This window comes from Amblyomma maculatum, chromosome 8, assembly GCF_055883805.1.
Source record: "Amblyomma maculatum isolate TAMU_Amacu chromosome 8, ASM5588380v1, whole genome shotgun sequence".
In the NCBI taxonomy this organism is placed as follows: Eukaryota; Metazoa; Arthropoda; class Arachnida; order Ixodida; family Ixodidae; genus Amblyomma; species Amblyomma maculatum.
In genome coordinates, this window is record NC_139351.1 from 93549177 (window position 1) to 93573912 (window position 24736).

Sequence of the window (24736 nt, forward strand, 5' to 3'; positions counted from 1 at the left end):
TGTGTTGGAATAACTGCTGCTTTGACATTTGAATACAGTTAAAACTCGATTTAACGAAGGTGCGCGGAGCCACGAAATAGTATTTCGTTAAATCGGGAACTTCGTTAAATTGAGAAAGGCATCTTAGAGCGTTTTGTACAAAATAGACCAAAAATAAACTTTTTCGCCTTCATTCTTCAGCAAAACGTTCGTTAAGTTAGGAATGAATATAGAAATTAGTTTTGTTATTTCGAGTTGCTCAAAGCATTGGACCATATGAGCGTCTGAGGGGGAATCGGGATAACTTCGTTAAATCAGGAATTTTGTTAAATCGAGTTTTGACTGTACTCCAAATGTTATGCTACTCTGGTCCAGAAGTCAGAATGATAGGAAATGGGCAAACAACAGTTATACAGCAGCTTTTGTATGCCTCACGTACCATACTGTTTGACTGCTAAAACCAAAGTTACACAGAGGGATAAATAATTTACTAGGCGCATTCTCTGCCAGGAATTTCTGGGAATATTAGGGTATTCCCGGCACTGTGCCACGTACCCAAAGTCGGCCACTGAGCAGGTGCAGTAACAAGGAAGGCCAATCATCAAAAGGCAGCAATACCGAAAATACATGCTTCGATTTGACCCATAAACAGTGACTCTCCCATAACCTAAAATGATGATCACTCACTCATGTATCATACGTGTGCCATTACTGCAAGTGCAATCATTTCTTTGAGTGTAGTGAAACTGCCCCTCTTCTAAAGCACTGCAGAATCACTTCCATGAGTAATTATTTCAAAGCAGTTCAGAATTAATTTCAATAGGTGACAAATTGTGTCATCAAGACCCTTTTCTACAACTAATGGGCTCCCTTGAGCACCTCTTGCTAGGGTAAAGTAATAGGCACAAAGCAATGAAATCACTGTAAAAATCTCGTCACGATGCTAGAAGCCAGCATAATTTTTTGAGTTCTTCACAACCAATCCAGGTTAACAATCACCAAAGCATGTTAATAATCCCTTGCATTCCTGGCCAATTAGCATTTGTTCCCCTTGTGATATAGTATAAACAAAGAGTACTGGAAATCATTCAAGGACAAAAAAAATGCACCTAACAAAGGGTGAGCCCTGGTTTATGGTAATATTGCCCGTTCGCTATACCAAATAAGATAATAAAATTACAAGAGTTCAACGCTGCTGACCCAAATATTGAGCGAAAGCATTAGCTGTGGGTGACCGAGCATTCTTCTCTTTTTCTTCTTCCTCAGCCCACATACAAAGCCCCGCTTTAACCAAGCCGTATGAACGTGCCTTAGTGGCCTATAGGGGTAGCGTGAATGCCAGTGTCCTAACAGGCTGATTCTGACATAACCGTCCCATGAGAAACAAGAGACCCAAGTTGGCAGCTCCTGCCAACTGAGCTGCAGTTCTGACCGCGCCAGAACGACCGCTTGAATTGGGAGCCCATCTCTCGCTTTTGTGTCACATGGGGTGTGATGTCACAGCGTCACATGGGAAAGACGTGGCTACCGCCGCGCTACGCCGACTGCTTCAATTGGTAGCCCAGCTCTCACCCTAGTGTCACAAGGGGTGCGACGTGGCTACCGCTGCACTACGCTGAAGGCTCGAAACCTAGAATAGTATTGCTTTCGCAATAAAAACAACAAAAAGAATGCATACTTAAATCAATAATGCCTATATTCATTTGGCATGAATGGTCAGTATACTTTGCTCAGACACATTACACAATATGTTGAAACAGTGTACAAAAACAAGCAAAAGAATGGGAGAAACATGTGTTGTAATATGGCATTGCCAGGGCTCAAAGCAGAACATCACAATGTGTATCACAGTGCAAAAGGCACAAGCAAGAGCAGTAGCTAAAGTGGAAATAAGTGACAGAAATAGTATTCAGTAAATAGTAAACAGTATAGTATTTAGCACAAATTATTATCAATGATTTACGAACAAATACAGCATGTTTTCATACAAAAAGACATGTCAAAAAAAAAGAAATGTGCCTGACAGCCCCCACCAAAATTTGCTGTATACACTGGCAGTATAAAAAGAGATGTGCTCTGGGTCTCAGGACAAGCGGACTGCTTATGGACCCCATGAGGCAGTCGAATGCAGGCAACCCCTTGCGTTAAAGTGCTCTACGCTAGAAGCTGGGAAATGGCAGGAATAAAGCCCCAACAACGGGTAGCATTATAAGTAAGTGATGCACTAAATCACTCCTTGCACTGGCAAGTGTATGACATACTTTCTCCAAAGTAAACAGTGTCATGTTCAGCACCATTGCCAACCAATTTACGTTAGCTGCATAGAAAAACACTGCACCGCATTTCAACTGCAGCTAAACCTTTTGGTGATGTCAACACCAGCATGCCATTTTTAACCTTTTCTTGCTTACAAAAGCTCAGTTTCTGTTAAAAATACTGCCTTTGCCATTAGGACTTTGTAATCTATTCATAAAGGGCAACTTAATTAGCCCTCAGTCTCCTCTTATCTCTTTAACAATGGCACAAATTTAAATATATGACAAGAGAAATGTCCTTTTGTCCCTCGAAAGGCTCATGTCGTTATATAAAAAAGCGAGAGATATAACCTGAAAAACATTAGCACAGCAAATGGCTCAGGGACTGCAGCGATTTGGAACAAAGTCATCAGGCTACAATAGCATGAAACTCTGAGAACTTTTTCCTATGGATGATAATTTAGCGAATTGTATGAAAGGCTAACTAAGTAAAATGCGGGTAATCTATGAGACTGATTCCATCAATCGGTTTACACTGACCACGAAGCCTGAGCAAAGATTATGATATCACGACCTCTTGTCCACCTTCTGACTTTTTAAAAGGAAACTTTCAAAGCAGTACTTTTTTTTTTTCTTCAAATATATCTAAGCTGAGTAGATAAAAATTGAAATTACTTAGTACAGCACATAAAAAGAAAACAGGCCTAGATATACTCTAACCTAATGATAATAAACACTGGCCTCGAATGCAGTGCAGTGCCTTTAGATGTAAAGAAATAACAGTTCATTCGAATGCTGAAGCAAGAACTAAAAACATATAGCCTCTAAGTGCTAGTCCAAATGCTGTCGAGATGGAGGTAGAGTACATAATGCACGGTGGGTCAACTCATGGGGCTTTATCACAAAAAATCTCTAACACGTACGTGTATTGAGAAAAAAGATCCAACTGCATGGCTAAGCCGTGCCATTACTCCATCAATGAATCGAAATGACTGCCTCACACATGTATCGTACAAGCTCTACTACTCTATAAAATTTTGCCATAGTCTCAACTTCTGTGAATAAAACATGATCCAGGTGACAGGTTAGTTACCATGACAGTCCTCACAACATTCTCAGTGGTAACCAGTGCTAGTTAAGAAAATGTGCTGAGTAATACTCACAAGGCTACCAAAAATTTATAAATCTTCACGGCTGACAGTTTATATTTATTTGGGCCTTTCAAAATATTTCTGTAGTATAAGGAACGAAATGAATGGCTACTGAGTCTGCTATATCCAAACGTCACCACATAAGTACACGACAACCTTCATTCGTCTAAAATCATTTCTCACTCTTCTGTGTGTCACAAAGTCTTGTGACCCATAATGTAAACTGCTCAACTAAGTCACTCTTTCTCATTTCTTCAATGAATTCTTAAATCCTTTTGCATGCATATATAGCCTGCAGTAAAATAACTACTTTCCAAAACTACCAAACAGCTGAACAACTTGAAATCTCCAATTCTAAATTCAGTGACCTCTGCACAACATCTTTCATTGGGTCGTAAATATCAACCTTTGGGAGTCATCGGCTAAATTACTCGTTTTCAATTAATGTTCACTGTAAGTTTACCTTAGTAACACAGTTATTTGCTTCTCTGATCTCCTTTGTAAATCAACACGCATCCACAAATGCGTGGAATGCATGGTGAGAAATGCTCCACAAACCTGACCAAAGTTAATGAGTCACAAGATGAAGTGTGTTCACAGATGAGAAAACTGCTCATGCAGTATGATCACAGTAAAATGATCATGATCAATGAATTGTTGAATGGCATGACTATTCAAACAGTCTTAGCCAAAGCATACTACATACTGCATGCAGTTTTCTTCACATTATCAATACAATGAATGATTTTCTGAACAATGAATAGCAAAAGCTAGCAATACAATACAACCATTATGGCCGAACATCATTTAATGACATGCAATAAAAATTATAAACGTGAAATTTGACATGCAACTATTATGTCAACACTGAAGGTTATAAAACATACAGAGGCTCAGACAACAACAGTACTGAAGCTTGTTCCTCCAAAACTACTCCATAAACCAGATGATACAGGGCTGTTAAGCAAGTTACACAAATAAAAAAAAAAGCCATAACAGTCACTTGGTTTGTCAAAACTCAAAGCACACAGTTATTAGCGTCATGAAACTGCTTCAGTCTGACCTCATGACAAGAACAGCATCATGACACTGCTCATGAACAATACTGGAGGCTACTACATGGAAAATCATGAACCTCTGCAGTTCTTAATGCTATAAGCCCCATACCCTGGCTTGTACGGAGAACAAGACATAAAAAAATGCAGGAACTAGCCAGAAGAACTGGCTGAGAACAGGAACGACTCATTTTTCTTTAGCACACATATGGTGCTAGTACTCCTCAGAACGCGGAGAAAAAAAAAAAAAAAAAACAGAATAAAAAGGCTAAGCTGCAGCATGTTATGACATTAATCCCGAGAAAAGAAGCAACAGTACCAGCCTGGAACATTGAGTATAATACATAATCAGTTTGGTCTCAGGTACTCCCTGAAACGTTTACGACCAATGACATTTAGAAAAAGCATGCAAAAGAGAAAGAATGCCAGGTACTAACAGTAGGTACCAGAATCTGGACCCAGAAATTCCCACCTCCAAAACGAACATTCAACCACAAGGCCAGCCTGCCATCATCTCGTTCAATTCATCGTAGTCCGGCGTACAGGAGCAGCACATTACAGGTTTCAATAAGTAACAAAAGTTCGTCAAAACCCGCACGGTAAACAACTTAGCCCACGGGTTCTGAAACTGGGCTCCTTGGAACCCTTGGGTTAACGTTGTTCCCTGTGCTCCTAAATATACATTCACGTCTCAGCTCTCGAATCATATCCCTCACTCAGTTATGAAAATAGAAGGAATGCAGTCACTGCAGACTCGCAATAAAATAGCCTAGTTTTAACTCGTGTACAAATTAATTCAACACATAACACTGGACATTACCGTTTCTGAAACAAGACTAAACCGTCACAAGTGCTTGCATACACTAAGTGAATTCTGTTTTCGTACTGAATGCTTTAAACACTTTTTTTCCATTAGCAACAAGAGAATTGAATAGCCCGAGTCTATACAGTATTACTAAAAGTTCATCATTGAGAAAATTTGTTACTGCAGTTGATAGTGCATCTGCTTATTATTATTAGCCAATCATTTCCTGATCCTATGTGCTTTTGTGCTGCTATTATTATATTGTTGATACATGCCTGAAGTTTTATGGCACCTATGCCAAGTTACATTATCAAGCATCAATACAATATTCGAATCTGTTCACAGTGATAATCTTTACTGCATACACACCTTCTTTATCTCCTATTGTTTAACCCTGCTATCCTTACTTTGAAGTCCCTTACACACCGCTTTTGTTTCGTTGCCTTACTTCACATTTCATTTCTTTACATTCCGGCTTTATTATACTCACATTTTACTATATTTTGCTGCATCCTAACATGCTGACCTTTTCAGTATTTTTGTTAACTGTAGAGTGTTATCATATGTTCAATGTTCTTGCTATTTGTAGACTGTTATCCTGTTGACCATACTATGGCCCCGCAATAATCCCTAATGGGATTAGCAGTATGTGTAAAAAAATAAGTACACTGGCCACACTATAATGGCTTACAGTAGTAGACTTATGGAAGTAGTCAGTACATACTAGTTAACTTGGCTATTTCTAAAGTCTTTGCATGACTGCAGCATAACCATGGATGGTCTTGTGGCTGACCATCTGCCAAGGCTGGCTGTGGGAGGTACTTTGTTGTCACTGGCACTAGTACCAGCAAAATAGGATACCAGTAAAATAGGTACGACTGCATTACTATCCTGGTGCTTGATCATTATGGGATCTCGGCACTCTGGGATGTGACCGAACTGGTTCTCAAAACTGCCCCACTGGTAGGGGTGGTTTGCCTTTTTCAGCCACCCACCGATGAAAAATCTACCTACGGGAGACTGAAATCTACTTTGTGCAATAAAGCCCACTGTGGCCATTTTTTTTACACAAGGTGTGTCAAAGGCGCATTTTTCAAGCATTTCACCCTAGAGAAACCAAACAGAGGCCAGGAGAAAGCTTGTACTCATTTTACCACTAGTGGATCACCAGCAGCAAACCCTGTACTACTTCACACATTAGGCCACTCTCATAGAATGAACTCACATGTGGCCTCCACTCAGTTTTGAAACTCCTTTGAACCTCTCAAACTGGAGCCCAAACCACCTTTGTAGGCTGACGGTATTTGTGGCCAATTTTGCCCCTGAAAGGACACAGTGGGGTGGCAGGCGAGCCGGGAACAACTGTGCTCATTTTTACTGGTGGGTGTTTGACGGTAGGTTTCGAACCAACCACCTCTTGCACCCAAAACGGGCAACCAAGCATGATATGTTAGGCAGAAAGGGAAGAGCGCTGAGGCACATGTGGTGCATCACCAGCTTGAGAGAGCAGTTGGAGGGCCATGAGGCTAAACAGATTGACGACCACGAGCTTAGCCTATGCAAATGGATGTGTGCAGGTCTTGCACGTTGAACTTTTCCTGCCTGCTAGTGTGATGCTAAGACTCGCTCAAGGCCTCACTCCATGCGTGGCTATTTTTGCCATCAGTGGTATCTCCATGGTCTCAGATGAGTTGCTTTGTGTCACTGCTGTAGGGGGGTGGAGGTGGCGCGCAAGGCCATGGAGTTGCCGCAGCACCGAGCGGCTGCGTTGAGGGTGCATCGTTGACACTGGCGTAGGGCCCACTCCAAGGGTATGCCCCCCCAACCGGTTGTGGCTGATAAGGTGCAGGTACAGAAGGCATAATACTGCATGGGGCGGGAGAAATCCCATTCCAAGTTGGCGTTCCATAGTTGCCAACTGTACCAGACGTCACCGGGCCTGGACCGAGGATTGGCGCCACAGGAGCTACCATGTGGCGCTGCTGCTGCTGCTGCTGCTGGTGCATTTCCTGCAAAATGGCACATGGTGAGCGATTCAGACTAAAAAGTTCGCTTCAAAACCATCCACTGATACTGTTGGTAGAAGAGGGATGATAGAACAGTATGTAATCGTTACTTGCTCTTTAGCCTCTCTTGTCTGAACTTCAACAAACACAAAGAACGATGCCTGAGTGAATGAATATAAGCATGCAGTAGAACCTGAATGATATGAATTCTACGGGTCTCCAAAAATATTTCTATCATCTCGAATTCATATGATCCAGAACAAGCAAAGCTTAACATGAAAATGAAACACAGTTTATTTGGCTTAATTAATTTGGCTGAAAATGTCAGTAATGCTGGTTAGCACTTTCGTGGGCTCGATGTCAACAATCAGCCCAGCCTGAAAGAATAAAAACATGCCGCAGTTTCAGCGCTTAAGCTGCCAGCGCTGACGCTGTGGCACAAAATGTCAAGGACTTTGAGGGTTTCTGCCATCAATGGTAGTGGATCAGCCTCTTTTTCTTCGCTGTCTGATGATGATGACAGTTCATTTTTTCATCAATTAAGTCTGCAAGGTTCGCAACCTGCAAGTTGCGACATTGCCATCCACAGTTACAAAGTCGTAAGCAGAGCTTGAACTTCCAAAGTCTCCCAACATTTAATAGACAAATCATCGTAGGACTCTTCGGCAATCGGAGGTGCAGGTGGTGCTTTCATGAAACACATGTTTGCGAAAGCAGTTCGCGACTGTTTGCGGGTCACCTTGTCCCAAGACATGGCCAGAAAATAAACTGCATCAAGAACACTAATCCCCAAATTTCCCTCCTTATGATCAATCTTTGTGCGTAACCGCCTCACTAAAAGGCCCTTGAAATTGTTTTACGTTCCGGATTACTCTGGAGTCTAACGGCTGCAGGTGACTCACGTTCACAGGAAAGAATATGACCGTGACGTTGAATGTCACTTGCCTGGCGTGAGCGGAGCATTAGTCGACGAAGAGCAAGATTTTTCTATCCTTCAATGACATTTTTCGATCTAAGCTGATCATAAACTCTTGAAAAAAAATCTGGAGTCATCCAGGCTTTCTTGTTAGCTTTGTACACACAAGGCAAACGTCCAGCCACTCGAAAGCATCTCAGCTGCTTTGCCTTACCGATAATGCTAAGCGTCATTTTTTCAAAACTATCGGCATTGCAGTAGAAAAGTACAGATACTATTTCTTTACTGTTCTGGCCATCCTGACAGGCTTGGCCCTTCACACACAAACTCTTGCGCGGTTGCAGGTTAACAACACGCCCGCCTCATCGGCATTGAAAATGTCGCGTGGCGCGTAACCCAAGGTCAGCGCCAGCAGCGAGTCAACCCAGTTGCCAACAGCCGCCTCTTCCACTTTTTTGCCTTCTCCGCAAACATTTCTGTAAGCAAGCTCATGCCTTTCTTTAAAGTGATGAAGCCACTTTCCAGATGCTTGAAAATTTCTGACGCCAGGAGAAAGTGCAATGTCGTCGGCTTTTTCTCGTAGCACTTTGCTATCCGTGTTGATGCCGGCTGCAATCACCTCGCAAAACCACGTCAGCAGAACTTCTTCCAGCTTCACATCTGTGGCACTCTGCTTGCTTGATATTGACACTAAAGTTCAGAGCATTCCACAAAATGATGTTCCGCTGCCCAACAATGGTGTACAGCGTCGGCGGGGCTTGTCCTAGCTCGTTTACCAAGTCGGGATGTTTTTTCTTCGAGTTTTCATTAACCTTGTCCAAAATTTCAATCTTCTCCTTAAAAGAAAGGCCTTCCACTTACAAGGTATGTTGAATTCGAACAATCCATGTCTTCATCATGCACTTAGCTAGCGTCCTTATTCAGTCACATTTAGGCAGGAGGAAAGTAGCCATTGAGTTTGCACCACACGAAGCATTCACAACAGCAGGCCACAACAGGGAACGGAGGATGTATCGGCCCTGGAGGGGAAAAGGGGGGCGGGTAGGGGGGAGGTGTAACGCTTTGGTAACCTGGAAGGTGCCATAGGCCTATCAGCAACGGCGTGACATCGCCCACGCATTGTTGCCGGCCCAGCAGCCGGTTTGGCCAGAGCCACGAGACATAAGTGGTTGGAAAGGGGTGAAGAGGGAGGAGGTGTGCTTCTCAGAGCTGTGCGTGCTCGCCCGCTTGCGTGAGTGGTCGCACCGGTCATGCATTTGTGTTATCCGCATGGACTTAAAAAACTGTTCACATTTTCACAAAATGTTAAAAAACTGTTCGGCATTGAAAGTTGACAGCCAAAGAAATTGTTCGCATCTCACAATTGCCGACAGTGCCGCTTCAGCAGCGACGCGATCGAATGTTGCTTTTGCCTTTTTGCATCTTTTGCGTCTTAGTGTTAGCAGCGACATGGCCGTCTAGCATTCTCTGGGGGCTGCTTCGGGTTCGTGTCGAGTGTGGTGCGTGGGTGTGCGTAGTGTTGTGATGGCGGTGAACGTGAAAAAAAAAGTAGCACTAACGTTAAAGACCAAGCTCGAGATAATTCAACGTGTGGAGAACAGCGAAAAGAAGTGCATTCTTTCAGACTTATTTGGCATACCAAGGAGCCCTTTGAGTATCATTCTGAAGAGCAAAGCTGTCATCAAGACGCGAGCACAAGAGACCACACGGACAAGTGCACAGCGTCTTCGCCCCCCTCCGTTCAGTGACGTGAAGGCACTCTACAAATGGTTTTTGGATGTCAGAGCTCGAAACATCCGGTGTCAGAACTGATGCTTCAACAAAAAGCGAAAGACTTTGCCTGTATCCTGGATGCCGAAAACTTCGTCGCCAGCTCCGGATGGCTGCAAAGGTTCAAGGCACGCTATGACATCATAGGCAAAATGATCTCTGGCGAAAGTGAGACGGTTAACTGCGAGAGCATCAGAAAGTGGTTGGAGGAGTGGCCACAAATCCTTGAAAAATATCAGCCCAAGGACATCTTTAATGCATACGAAACGAGCCTATTTTGGCAGGTGCTACCCAGGCATACCCATGACGCGCGTGGAGAGCCGTGCCATGCCGGGAAGCAAGGAAAGGCCCGGATGACTGATTTGCTTGCCGCCAACATGGATGGCACTGTGAAGCTGCGACCCTTCGTCATCGGGAGATGAGATTTAAAACCCTGAGATGCATGAAAGGGGGCCGCATACTTCTCATAAAGTACCACATCCAACAAGAAATGTTGGATGGCACGTGAACTTTTCACGAAGTGGCTGCATGTTTGGAACTGCGAGCTTGTGCGCGAGGGTCGCAAAGTGTGCGTCCTTGTTGATAACTGTACCACATACAGCACAAATGTCGCACTAAATAATATTGAAGTTCGCTTTCTTCAGCCTAACTCTACAGCCAAGCTGCAGCCTTTAGATCAGGGCATCATCAGGGCCTTCAAGGAAGTTTACAAGAGGAGACTGATTGACACTCTTCTCGTGAAGCTTCGTATGAAGCAGGACTTGAAGATCGACTTGCTGGGAGAAATCCAAATGCTTAAAGCGCCATGGGACAGTGTGAAAGGTGAAACGATTGCCAACTGCTTTCGGCACTCAGGTTTTGTTCCAGCAGAGGCCCGTGCATTAAGTGACAATGGTGACGATCCCCACGAAGCAGAAGCAAGAGCTCTGCGAGCTCGATGAGGCCTGGAATGATTTTTCGCGTCTTGTTGGTGACATGCCCGCAACCCACGGCTGTAGTGACGGACACCGAAATCACTGTGAAAGTCTCTGAACATCCCGCAGACGAAGCTCAGGCTGACCTTGCAGGCTGACCTTGGAGACAATGAGAACATTCCAACTTCACAAGAAGCGCTTGCTGCATTGAATTTACTGCGCCGCCACTGCAGTGCTATTGCGGGCAGTGGGTTTGCCCTTATTGAGTTTTTGCAAACTGTGGAACAGAGTGTAATACGGAACGCGATCAACACAAAAAAGCAGGCCACAATAATGCAGTTCTTCGCTCGTAAATAAATGGACGTGACCCAAGTAGGCACCCTCTGAGTTGCTGTGCCTTCTCTGATTGAATTTTGCTGCTCTTGCACGTATTTTCTACGAAATTTTATATTACGAATTATGGATATAGTGAACTATTTTCCGCTTTTTTAACTATAACGAGGTTTCACTGTACTTACAACTAAAAAATTTAGAGTTGAAAATGGAATATTTTTTTTCCCACCCAGATTTAAACCTTATGTTCGTGAACTCCGCAATCACTAATTGGAAACGAATAATGGTGAGGCATAGTTTCAAAAATCTGCGAACAAGAAAGTATCAAGATAGAGGTCATTATGACATTTGAAAGAAAGAAAACAAAGCAATGATTCACACTAATAGACAATTTAACTTACCTCTGTGCCATAATACCGTAGGAAAAAACTGACAAGGTTTATGCCCACATGACTAGATGAAATAGCATTCCTAGCTGACAAAAAAAAAATATCTTGCACCTAATGAAAAGTATTTTTAGCCAGTATTTGAAACAATGTGCTCATTTATGTAGTAAATACTCAGAAGATACACTCATTTTTTGTATTGATAAATAAGTTAATATTTGAAGAGATGCATCCACAAATATGTTCATTCACCAGTGCTCCCAAAGGTACTCACTGCAAAAGTATTACTAGATGGAGAGGCAAACATATTAGAAATTTGACATCTACCAAGCCTAATACCTGCCATTATGTTATACAACTAATAATGATCGATATTAAATCAACAAAGCTATGTCATTGTGATTTCAATCCATTGTTGTGCCCCTGCCCCTTAGATTTTTTCTACATTCGGCACTTGTTCTACCAATCGTGATCCACCAAATCCTGCATGTGCTTATAATGATTCGGACCCCCCTTGCTTTACTGCTGTGGGCCTAACCCAAGAGCGCTCTTGAAATTGATAAAAGAAAAAATTAAAGAATTTAACATCAGAGAATAAAAGTGCTTTGCGCATCCACAAGATGCTGGCAGTCATGTCTACTCACCCAGAAACGCTGCCGTCTGCGGTATGCGATGCAGCAAAACAGAACACAGAATGCAACAAACAGCAGTCCCATGACAAGTGGCACGACAACACGGAGAGTTGAAAAGCTCCTGTCGAAGTTGTCAAATTCTTCCCTTGCTGCAATAAAAATTTAAAGAAAAAAATCACATGATACAATTTTTCAAGGCTAATGTCGCAGATTTTCAATCCAGAAACAAATTTTTAAAGATGATCTTCTGAATCGTTACAATAACTGTTCTCAATATGGGCACTAAGTAAACCGAACAACAACGCTGCCTGTAAGATTAATTCCTGCATTTTAATAACAAATATGCTAGTTGCGCTGAAGACGAAGCTTTCGTGAGCTTGGAAAAACCAAGAAACTGAAAACAGGTATACCGTCAATAAAGCAGTTTTCGCAACGAAATCTACTGTGACATCAGGCACAGTTTCTTTTTTTGCATTACATTTATGAGACAAGATTTATCATGATTATCATCACCCTCTCCAGTCTTAATCAAGTGTTGAAAAAAATATACAATTTCTAAAAAACAATTTCAAGCAGTAAATTCTCTTGAATGCTGAATGAATTCAGCACAGCCACAAAAAGTCAAACAACTGAATTTCAGAAAAAAAAGAATGGACGGAGTCATCTTCTGTGCAAGGGACACTGAGGTCAAATCTGTCCAATTTTTGTTTGCAATATTTGACGGACTTTTTGCGGGTGAGCTGATGCTTTTATGTAGCAGCAAGTGATGCATTTGTTGCCAAGGAAATTGAAAGTAAAAATTTTCCCCCCAGCCAATTCAAACTCACGACACCTTTAATATTAAAAAAGGAAAGGTTGCCAGCATTTTGAAGTGAATGGAGGTGCGGTGTACGTTCAAGGGTCCGCACCTAAAATTCCGCATCGACACATGCATGTTAGGTGTGAACTCTATTGGTAGAGGTGGCACTTGCACTTTGTCTTGTTTGTTTTTTGACTTCCTAGCTTATATAACCTCTGCTTTTAATGCGAAAGACTTGGAGGTCCGTTTCATCAAAAAAATCTTGCATTGCCGCCGTCGTGAGCAAAATATTATGGGCATGGGCCTGGCAGGCGGTAGTCGGCGGCAGGTTGTGCAATGTCATGAGACCACATGACATGGGCAGGGTTTGCAGGAGCTGCCAAAATGGGCAGCACTTTTCAGTTGGTAATCAGGCCCACCAGGACCCTTGGACTCCGAAAATGCTACTCCTAAGCCATGTTGGCCAGTGTGTAAAGTTTGGGTAAAGCGAGGGTTTATATCTATGCTGCTGGGTCTTTCATATAATTATGCGATAGCTTACGACTGTGTGCTAATCAATATGTGCAAGCTGACAGAGGCACAATTAAGGTATTAGCCACTACGAGAGTACCAAAGTGCGTGTACGTGAACAGGGGCCTGCGAGGGCAGCCGCAGATGAGAGTTATTATTTAACACTGCCACATCATAATGAAACTATGTCTCCCGAATTTTTGTTAACAGAGGTCTCTAATACAATTAGCACATGGTGTCCTATTGATACAGGCCAACTTTTATTTTTCCTCACAGTCCTTTCAAGGATCCTGTATACGTACAGCCTTTGTCAAAAGTGTAAAGCCCAGGAGGTCTGCTTCTAAGCCGCACAGTGACGCTGATTTAACATTAGCGGAGCCTCTTCCCATTGGAGAGGGTAGGACAAGAAATCTTTCCAGCAAGAGATTCGGAACACTGCAAATGCATTACAAGCCGCACGAAGTGGTTCAGAAGCAGACCCTCTGGGCTCTGCACTTTTGGCAAGAACCATACTTCTGCAATGTACTCTGTGATCTTATCCACAAACTCTTTAGCCCCCCAAAAAAAAAATCTGTTCCGATTGGGCTTCCTATAAACTGGGATAATCATATGGCATACGGGAAAAAAATAATGCAAGCGTTAAAGTAAGCTATGCCCAAAAAAAGATACACAGAGAGTGAGGGATAAAAGCTGTTTAATGGAAAAACAGAAAATTAAGTTAGCACTTAAATCTGCTGACTTGCTATTTTGTGCGAGCAAGGAATTTGGAGAGAGAAAGACTGAGGGAGAGAAATGCAGGAAATGCTGAAGGCTTCAGAAATTAAAAACATAGATACATATGACCACAGAGCTTGAGGTGATGTGCATCAAAGTAGCCTGCTAGAAAAAAAAGGAAGGAAGGAGTGCAACATTCCACAAATTGACAAAATTTGCTGCACAAACATAACATCAGAGTGTGCGCACTGCAATCATGCATGGTCACTGCAATTGTATGGACTCAAAGGGTTCAAGTTGTAATGACAATAAGAGAACCTTACCTTTCTTGTGTCTCTCCTCGAAATCTTCAAAATCTAACGTATGTACAACATTCCAGAGAAGACTGCAGATACAGAGGCCCCTCACTGCATGCTGTATGAAATTCTCCATAGTGCCGCTGTCTAGAGATTGAAATCAGCTTCTTCAGGTATCAGCCTGTCCAAAAAAAGAACCAAATGTTAAAGGAAACATGCTAACTTAATTAAGCTGCCTAATAGCCCAAATAAAAATTGGTACAAGAGCACGTCACTTTAATAACATAACTTGAAATAAATTTATACTCTAATCAACTGGCAGTTCTGGGAACTGGGAGGCCTTATTTCTATGAATGAAGGCTTCAGTCATGCTGATGGCCCTAAAAAGGAACCAGGAAGTGTACAGAGAGGGGGCAGCCACACCCTCAATCCTCTCAAGTTGGACGCCAAGTTTGCCCCCATACCTTCACTCTGTCGGACCTGTGCATTGCTTTTAACAGTGCAAGGTTATGGCCACAGAGATTTCTTTACTACACTTGCGGCCGAGAACTTGTGCTATTGCGTTCCAAGCCACCTTTTCCACTGGAATGCCGGGGTCTGAATAAGGAACCGCTGTGAGAAGCGCACCGTTGAGTACTAATTTTCAATTCTGCATCTATGGTGAAACTTGTTTTGTTTCTTAAGCGCAGAATATTTCGTATGTGTTGCTATTCCATCACATAAAAAAATATATGTTTTATAACCATTCCTCATCTTCACATTGTGGTTTGGCTGTAGGGGCCTTGAATAGGTGGAAGGGGGGGGGGGGGGGGGACTGCGATGAAACTTGGCTCCTCCCTCCCTAATGCAGAACCCTGTGCATGCCTATGGGTGTACAGCCTTAAGCTGGGTGCTACTCACTGCTCAAATTTCTCTTCACAATACTCATACAACAGAAGCTTTTACCTTTACATACCAAAAACATAAGCCCCCTCCCCGACCCCCTCCTTGCAAGTAAAATAAAATAATGCACAAGAAACTTGAGGTAAACAAAAAGAACATGCACATCTACACATACTCATAACAGAGTGCCAAACTGCATTCATAGGAACATACAAAAGAGAGACAGACATATTTTAATGAAAGCAGGAGATGTCTCCTGGTGCATAGCTTAGCATGCTACTCCTGATGTGGGGGAAGATGAAGGGAAGGGGAAAGAAAAATGAATTAAAGAAATCAGTCTGTCTGTCTGCCCCCCCCCCCTTCTCTCTCTCTCTCTCTCTCTCACACACACACACACACACACACACACACACACACACACACACACACACACACACACACACACACACACACACACACACACACACACACACACACACACACACACACACACACACACACACACACACACACACACAGGTGAGTTTCAAATGGTCTATAAACACTGTGTCCTTGAAGAAAGTTAGCAGGGTTTCTGTAGCTCGTGCAGCCAAAGAACCATCGCACCATAGATCGAGGACGCGTTCAAGACGCAGGGTTTTGTCCTGAACTAATCCTAAATTACTAGGCAATTTCCTGTGGAATGCGATAAATCTTTGGCAGCCGCACACCAAATGTTCGAAATCTTCCCACACATCACATGTAGAACGCAGAGGGCTGCTGGATATACCGATTTTGTGTAAGAAGTAATTTGTGTACGACACATTCAAGCGAGTTTCGGTGTAGACAATTATGGTGGCATCTGCTTAAGTTGTGTGGCATTCGAAAGTCACAAGTGGGGCCTATTCGATGTAAAGGTCAGTACTGATGTTCATGATCACACCACAGAGCGCTACAACCTCCAGGATTCAGCACAAGTATTTCTGTATCTTTTCGTGAGGATGGAATGTAAAAGCACTGGACACAAGTTACCATAACCATGGCAATGTCATAACACAACTAATGTAAGAAGAGAAGGAGCTGGAGATGGTTTCATTTGAAAAGAATCATTACAGATTAGCTTTTTCCCATATCTTCCTTGCTACCTGTTAATTTTTTTTTTCTTTTTTTGTTTACTGAGAAAAGCTCTTTACTTACCAACACCGGAAGTTCGGTGCTGGCTCTGGTGTTGTGTAATTGGTATTATAGTTAACTTCCCTTGGCACCGTGTTCAACACAACTGGTGTTAAGCTCGCCGTCCGAATAACGTAGAATCAGAATGAAGTTGGCCAGCAGAAACCCTGGCCAGGCCCCATCGCGACAGCAAAACCAACACCTACCCTAATCGCATGCAGACGCCTTTTTAAAAAAAAAAAGCAGATTTATAACTGAGTAATGTGAGAGATCAGCTGGAGAGATATAATTTATCTCATTCTTCGATGTGCTGCTACGTCGGCCAGCGGGCCAGCATCTAAAGTTCTACACACGTAATCACGCCCCACAATCGGCTGCGCGTTCCGGAGAACCCACTCGTCTACCGCACTAGCTGTTAATACTGTACAAATAAGCAAACATCCTCATGCAACAGATGTTTGGTTTGCGCTAGTTGATAGCAATTTCTTAAAAACACAGCACAACACGGACGACACGGATGTAGGCGGGTCAGGACAAAACGTTTCTAATTAAAGCACCAAACGCGCTGATCCATTGCATGAGAGCAGCTTCGTATTGCTCTAGACAAGCCGGGCCCTTCAGCGGTTGGCCTGCAAATGCACTTACAAATGAACAACTTTAAGTTTGTTTGTTTTTACTCACCTCTTGTATGTTCCGCCTTTCGGTGACAACAACCTCCGTCTGCTTCGGTAGTTGCGCAAAACTCACTGCACAGGTAAACGCCACACACCACGGACGAACAACGTAACAGAAAGCACGACCAAAACACGGCGCCGACGGCGTCACGTCATGAGGAAAGGAGGCGTTGGCTGAGGCCAACATTGCCCCCAAACATGTTGCCACACATCTTGGCAATGGAAAAGATTGCCTCTTTGAGGGGAAAACCGAAAGACCTCACAACGTCACGGTCAGCAAACTTTTCTTTGCAAATTGATGATGATGACCATCTCGATGCTAGCGCCACCTTGTACCAGGAGCAGAAAGCAAGGCTTCAATGAAGAAAACAAGGCCCCCGAGATTAGTAGTTTAGCTTTGCACACGTCAGAGTTTCTTACTGTAAGAAACTCTATGACGCACGTAGTGCCAGCCAACCGTGCCGTGATACTAGAGTCCCTAGAAGTATAGTGATACCAACCGTGCGACATCGCTGACAGGCACGCAAATGGAATGTCAACGATGTGTCCTGTAGCGCTCGGAAACATGCCACACAGCACAGAGTGCCGGCGAGCTGCGCATAATGCGCATATTTTGTCACGTTTTGCTCCTACTAGGCGCGGGAAAATTGAAAACATGCTGCAACTTGCTGACCTTTCGAAAATTCGGTAAGGCTTACCAGATTGTATTGTGCCCAGGTAGTGTATTCTTCGTGGAAACGAGAACTCCGGACACTCGCCCTGCCTTAACGGGCGCACAAAATTTGGGGCGCCAGACAACGTTCCAACTCTTAATTGCACCCCGCCGGGGTGGCGCAGTGGTTATGGCGCTCGACTACTGTTCCCAAGGACGCGGGATCGAATCGCGGCCTCGGCGGCAGCTTTTCGATGGAGGTGAGAAGCAAGGCTCCTGTGTGCTGTGCGATGTCAGTGCACCTTAAAGAATCCCAGGTGGTCGAAATTCCGGAGTCCTCCACTACGGCGTCTAGCCTGAGTTGCTTTGGGACGTTAAACCCCATAAGCCAACCAGCTCTTAATTGCACCTCTGTACTTAATTGTGCTTAGCTCTCAACGGCAGCTCTTAAAGTCTGGCTCCAACGGAGGAGGTTCTCTACTAACTTCGAGCACGTGCAGAGAAGGAAATAGAGATCGAGAGGGAGTAACTGCATGGCGGTCTGGTTATTTGAAGATCGTTTCATACAAAGAATGAAAATCATTTTTGAAGGTTTTTGTTGTGATTGTTCAGTTTGCAATTACAGACTTTAACAAAGTGGTATCCCCCCCCCCCCCCCCTCTGCCAGTTTGTTCGACGGCATCTACCCTAAAACATCGAGCTCACGGAAAAACGAAACATTGGCACTTGTAACTATATGTAGGTTATTAGTGAAAGACATCGAGAAGAAAAATTAAGGTGGTGCTTCTGAGCAGTACCAAGGGTTATAATGCGACTGGGGCTTTGTAAAGGGATTTCGCCATAGAATCGCTTAATTTATGAAGAAGGAAGTCTTTAATTTTTGGGGGCTGCGTATTTCACGAGCGACTAAGTCGACGGTAGTTTTTTACTTCCCCTCAAGTTAGTGGATATGAAGTTTCGGAGGTGGACGGCAACGGTCGAGGCTTGGAATTAATGTGTGGCCTCGAGCTATCCTGTCAGCGACCTCATTGCCCTCTATGCCTTCCTAGACTGGGATTCACAAAATACCATAGCTGTGGCGGGTATGTATACCGGGAGTGTGATTCCTTCCCCATGGAGGTACGCTTGCAGGCTTGCTGCGAGTCAGTCGTGGTCATTTGCTGAGTGGGGTGAGCGTGCTTGATGACAAACACGATATGCTGTTTCGGCTTTGACCGTGGCGCATGAGGTTGGTTAATTGCGACGGTTTGCTACCGAAGCCGCCTGACCTTGATAGGGGCTGACGTCAGCGTAAATAATGTTTGCTTTGCGACTATGACCGTATGTTGTGTCTGCATGGCTCGGGTCTTTCGTCGTACACCATGGTGAGAGGGTGCATATAATTAGGAGGACCTATACTCTAGCCGCTGGTGGCCAAAGGAAATATGCAAGCCCGCACACTACCAAACCAGCTTGACACAATAAGGTTCGGCCCACGCAATACCTTACAAATGCATGCCCGGCATGCGGAGAGATTTCCGACATCCTCCACATTGTTTTGGAACTGCCCCGAGCAGCGCAAAGCGTGCACATAACAGGAACTTAGCCATGAACCGTGCGAAGTGGAGGTAGCTCACACAGAACTCTCCTTCCAGCGCCAGCTGATCAGTCAGACCTGGAGGGTCGTATTCGCCAATGGTTTCCCGTACTTGGGTGAATCACCCGCGCAATAACCATAAAGTTAATTCTCTCTTTCTCTTCATTTGTAGAGTAAAATAAATATAAACAGTATTTTCTTAAAATAAATGAGCTTTAAATGCACTTAGAAGAAGAGCGAGCTTTAATTACGTTCTAAAGGCAGGATGCGAGCATTAAAACTTCTCCCCGAGTGCAATAGAAAAAAATTCAAGAACAAGGTTGATCTGTTTGACGGATGTCAAGTACAGCTCTTGAATTGTTTCATAACATATCGCGTAAGCACTGACAAAAATCTGTCGGCGTTTTCACATACATACATACATACATACATACATACATACATACATACATACATACATACATACATACATACATACATACATACATACATACATACATACATACATACATACATACATACATACATACATACGCACATACATACATACGCACATACATACATACATACATACATACATACATACATACATACATACATACATACATACATACATACATACATACATACATACATACATACATACATACATACATACATACATACATACATACATACATACATACATACATACACACACACATACATACATACATACATACAAACATACATACATACATACATACATACATACATACATACATACATACATACATACATACATACATACATACATACATACATACAAACATACATACATACATACATACATGTATACATACTTACACTGAGTCTTTATGTAGATAGGCCGGTTTTTCTTTTTTCATTTTTAAGCTTGCGTTGTATCTATGCGTTGAATTTCGTTCCGTTAGATAGGCTCATGGAAAGAAATCTCGAGCGCGAGAGTTGTGCGCGGGGTCTGTGCGTTAGATCTCAGCGCTGATGTGCCACTAATAACGAATGTAAGGAGAGACAATAGAAATGAAAACGATTGACGGTGATTTATAATGAATAAAACGTATACGATAGATATCGATAGAGTTAATGAATCAGGATGATGACCAATAATTAACATGATCATAAAATGAGTACGGAACGACCAGTGTGCCAAACGACTTGTAATGACCGTAACTGACTGGAAATGAGTGAACATGCTTAGCTATGAGTAGTAATGACTACAATGACGAGACATGACTACGGAACGACGAATATGTCAACAACTTGTAATGGCCGCTGTAAATGAGTAAACATTTGTGGGGGCCGTGCTAGCCACGTCTGAAGGGAGCGCTTTTCCCGCGGCTACCGATGCACCGCCCCTTTACGTTTTTCCTCTCCCCGCTCGCGCCGGGATAACCGGTCCCGGCGCGGGGGCTATAAAGGGAAGCGCACACCGTCGCCTCTACCTCTTCCTGGGCGGCATCTTCAGTGCGGGTGCACCTGCTGCTGGCTCCCGACCACGACACCCCTGATCTCCAGACATGTGAGGAATAAACCCATATGTTTACACGACCCGCCTCGATTCAGTTCGTGTGCCCCTCAGGCAGAGCAATGGCCCACAGATTATACGACTGCAATGACTAGGCATGACTACAGAGCGACAAGTATGTCAAACGATTAGTATAATGGCCGCGAAACTCACTAGGAAATGCGTACACATAGCTATGAGTGGTATATGACTACAATGACTATGCATGATTCAGCATGACTACGGAACGACCAATATATCAAACTACGAATTGAAATGACCGTAACTGACTGGAAGTGAGCAAACATGCTTAGCTAGGAGTGGCAATGAGCTAGAAAAGCTTTCGCCTTAAAAAGCATATTTGCTGACCAATGTGGCGGACTTGGTTAGCCTCTGACCAGCTGAAACACCAGCTGGTCTTGGTGACCCTGGTCCAGGTCATTCTCGACGCCTAATAGTGCGTTAAAGTTGTTTCCTCCTCATCCTATAAGTTACTCGCAATAATACGCGGAGTCCGCTTCTGGGACTTCCATGGCTGTCGTATATGCGTACCTTTGTTTGGGTTAGTGCTCGTCAGCTGGGTTAATAATTGTTTGCATGTAGGTAAGCAGACAGAAATGTTTTTCATTCTGAACCGATGAACAGACAGTGTTTATTTGATAAAAAGTAACGAAAAGGCAGTGATTATTGAGATGGCCCGAAGGTGCCTTTACAAAGAAGTGTTCCACCTCTTGAGCTTATACAGTGGATGGGATGGCCGCCACTACTAAAGCGTCGTCCTGGTCTTCGCCTTCTTCGTCCGTCTTCAGGTAGCGGGCCTCCTGCATCTTGGCGACCCACGCGCGGACGTCATTGGAGAAGGCCTGGTACGACATGCCATTCTCGCGCAGGTAGCAGTCGCCGTCCGAAGTCGTGTACACGATGCGCGGGACGCCGCGCACCCAGACCTCGACCACGAAGTATATAGTGTCTTCGGGCGGGTCGGAGGCGCTGCGAAGCACGGGCACAAACTCGACCCCGAAGCTGGATGACATCAGTTGCGGTCTCAGGTTGCCAGCCATAAAGTCGATGCCGGTGCGCAAGTTGTCCTTCTCTTCGTTGCTGAGTATGACGCCGCGTACGAAGCCGTCGACGCTGATGCCGTAGTAGATGGTGCACGACTTCCAAGTGTTCAGGAAGGAGCAGGCCACGTTGGAAAGCGTGCGCGCCGACGCTCGGTGCATGTGCTGCACAGGGCGCAGTTCGTGCGTCTCGTCCGACCGGAGGGGCACCAGCATGTGTCTGATGTAGAAGCGTCCGCCACCTCCACGCATCAGTGGGTCTGTGACGCCACATGTCAGGGTTAGATCTGGTCTGAAGTACGCCGGGCAAAGAGGCTCGGCCCCGTCGTAGCAGTCCAGCGTCTTGATTGAGTTCTTATGGCTTTCCAGCCTGTCCGGAGTCAGAGCCAGCTGCCTAGATCGAGCGCCGGACGCGGAGCCCAGCTGGACGTAGTCCCAGTCATCTGGCGGCCGGTCACGTTGAGTAGGCCCGGAGAGGGAGCGCTGGTAGCTGTACACTTGATTCGAAGATGCACGATCGCGGGGCGGGGGAGGTCCCAGAACCAAACGCAAGCATAGTTCGACGTCTTGACGAAATTTCTCGTTACCAGGCACCGTGCTTTCGCGGACTTTTAACAGAACGGCTATTACATCCGAGTCAGCGCTCATCGCGCGAATCCTCTCATTGTTAAAAAACATGAAAGACAAAAAGTGCAGCATAGCTTTCTTTTCATCCTCTTCTGGAATGCGGCCGAGCGATCCCTGCTGCTTGCTCTCCAACTTGTCCAGCTGCGAGACCACTCTGTTCAAAAGGCCAATGTTTGCAACAGCCTCGCGGACTTGATAACGGCGACACAGCAGAATCAAGCAGGCGAGGGCAGCCATCCTTGTCTTGTAGTCGGGGCAGATGATCAGGTCGGACAGGACATCGATGACTCCGAAGTCCGCCATCTCACTAACCATGTGTGTGTAGAAGGCAGTGTCCCCTTTATCCGGATCGACGATGGATCGCACTAGTTCAGCGCACTCTCTCAGCAAATCCAGAAATGGCACGGCCTGTACGTCGCGCACGACAGCCAGGCCCACGGCAGGCGGCATTCTTCTGAAAGATGGAAGAACGTCGACGAGGTTGGCCCAGTGGACAGAATACATGCGGCCATGGTCGATCTCCCAAATGACTGCCGTTTTTTCGATTACCTTGAGCACAAGCACCCTCACAAACTCTCCGCCCGATACAATCAAACCTGCCACATCACCAACGTCTGGGGGATCCTCTCGAGGTTCGCGATCAACCACTTTCCTGCTGTATTTGGCCACTGCGCGAACGTTATCACTCATCTTTGAGCCCCTGTACACGACAAAGTGCCGGGCATCGATGCAGCGTGCGATGTCTAGCGACCCTTTTTCAAAGTTAGCACTGGCCGCGGGTACAGCTTCGCGAGACGTCTCCGCTTCATCTACTTTTTCCAGTTCCAGAGTGTCGCCGCGATCAACAGCAGCAGACGCACGAAGAAGCTTGAAACTGTAGGTTAGTGTTTCGATAGACTTCGCAGCATCGCCCAAGAAGTTCTCCCAAACCTTCTTGCTGGTTTGATCGTCCAAAACGTTTATCTCGCCTATAAGCTTCCGGCAAGACCCGCGCATCTCGTAGTACTCATCCAGCTGCCTCGAGCCGACAGTGCAAATGCGGGGCTGCCCGAGCGAATTGAGGCTGCAGAGCTTGACCAAAAGTCGCATAAAATTGGTATTGTTGAGCACAATGCGTCGACCTTCGGGATTCTTATGGATAGCGAGCCGAATTTTGACTAGTGTTCGCTGGGCCAAACGGCAAACACTGCAAATGTAGACGTTACCGACACATTCGCGTTCGGTGTGCAGCGTAGTGAAGAAATGGTTAAACTTACGGGTCATTTCGTGGATCGCTTCGAACCTGGGAATCATATGCTGCGGCTCCAACTTCTCCCCACCGCGAGCCTGAGCTGCGTAGCCAGCAGCGCGAACGTCGTCGATGCACAGCGACGGTCTCAAGCTACGCTCACGCGTATCGTCGGATGAGCTCCAGCCGTCATCGGATGAATGCAGCCAATCATCAGGCAGGAAGCTGCCCACCTCGTTCATTGCTGCAAAGGCGTCCGAGCACGGCATCTCTTCAGTGCACTCCAGTTCACTGCCACTGGCTTCTCTGCCCGCCATGCTTGCCGCGGTTGGCTTTCGCTGAGCACTTGATTGGCTGACAGCGCCGAGAACATTTTCTGTATCATCCATGTCTGTGCGCGGCTTTGCAAACCTCGCAAATATATTACGGGTCGCAATAGCTTAGTTGCAGTCGACGTAACAAAAAGGCGAGAAAAACACAGCACAACCGCACCACGGTTACTTTTCACAAACCGCGGCCGATTAACGCACTTCCAAGAAACTATTTTTCAAAGGAAGGTGTGCGCGATGACGATTGGATTGATGGCAGTTGATAACCTCAAAGTTTTCATCGAAGGATGCTCACTGGTTTCTTGCCATCCTGCCATTTACGAGCCACTATAAAGCGGCAATCGTAATACCGCGCGTTAATTTTAGCATGGATTACGAAAAAAAAAAGGCATGTGATGCGGAGCGTAGTAGATATTCACAACGTTAGGACGTCGAAGGTGAAGCACATCCGTGACACCACCGCTGCCGTTTGGCGAAACCACTAACCTCCATTAATGGAGCATATGGCC

The 24736-nt window shown here is 44.8% G+C and overlaps 2 protein-coding genes across 3 annotated transcripts; both read right to left on the reverse strand.

Annotated features, from left to right (window-relative positions):
* Positions 1 to 1657: 1657 nt before the first annotated feature.
* Positions 1658 to 17523, reverse strand: LOC146181835 (uncharacterized). The gene is made up of 4 exons (XM_084576840.1): positions 17237 to 17523; positions 14549 to 14702; positions 12215 to 12351; positions 1658 to 7254 (listed from the first exon to the last, which is right to left on the reverse strand). The coding sequence occupies exons 2-4, from the start codon at positions 14655 to 14657 to the stop codon at positions 6928 to 6930; spliced, it is 573 nt and encodes a 190-aa protein (XP_084432966.1). The 5' UTR covers positions 14658 to 14702; positions 17237 to 17523; the 3' UTR covers positions 1658 to 6927.
* Positions 17524 to 21619: 4096 nt separating this feature from the next.
* Positions 21620 to 24438, reverse strand: LOC146181836 (uncharacterized). Of its 2 annotated transcripts, XM_084576842.1 has the most exons (2): positions 23927 to 24065; positions 21620 to 23124 (listed from the first exon to the last, which is right to left on the reverse strand). In XM_084576842.1, the coding sequence occupies exon 2, from the start codon at positions 23118 to 23120 to the stop codon at positions 21720 to 21722; it is 1401 nt and encodes a 466-aa protein (XP_084432968.1). In that variant the 5' UTR covers positions 23121 to 23124; positions 23927 to 24065; the 3' UTR covers positions 21620 to 21719. The 2 variants fall into 2 exon arrangements, with proteins under 2 accessions (XP_084432968.1, XP_084432967.1); XM_084576841.1 differs by having other exon boundaries at positions 21620 to 24438.
* Positions 24439 to 24736: the final 298 nt, after the last annotated feature.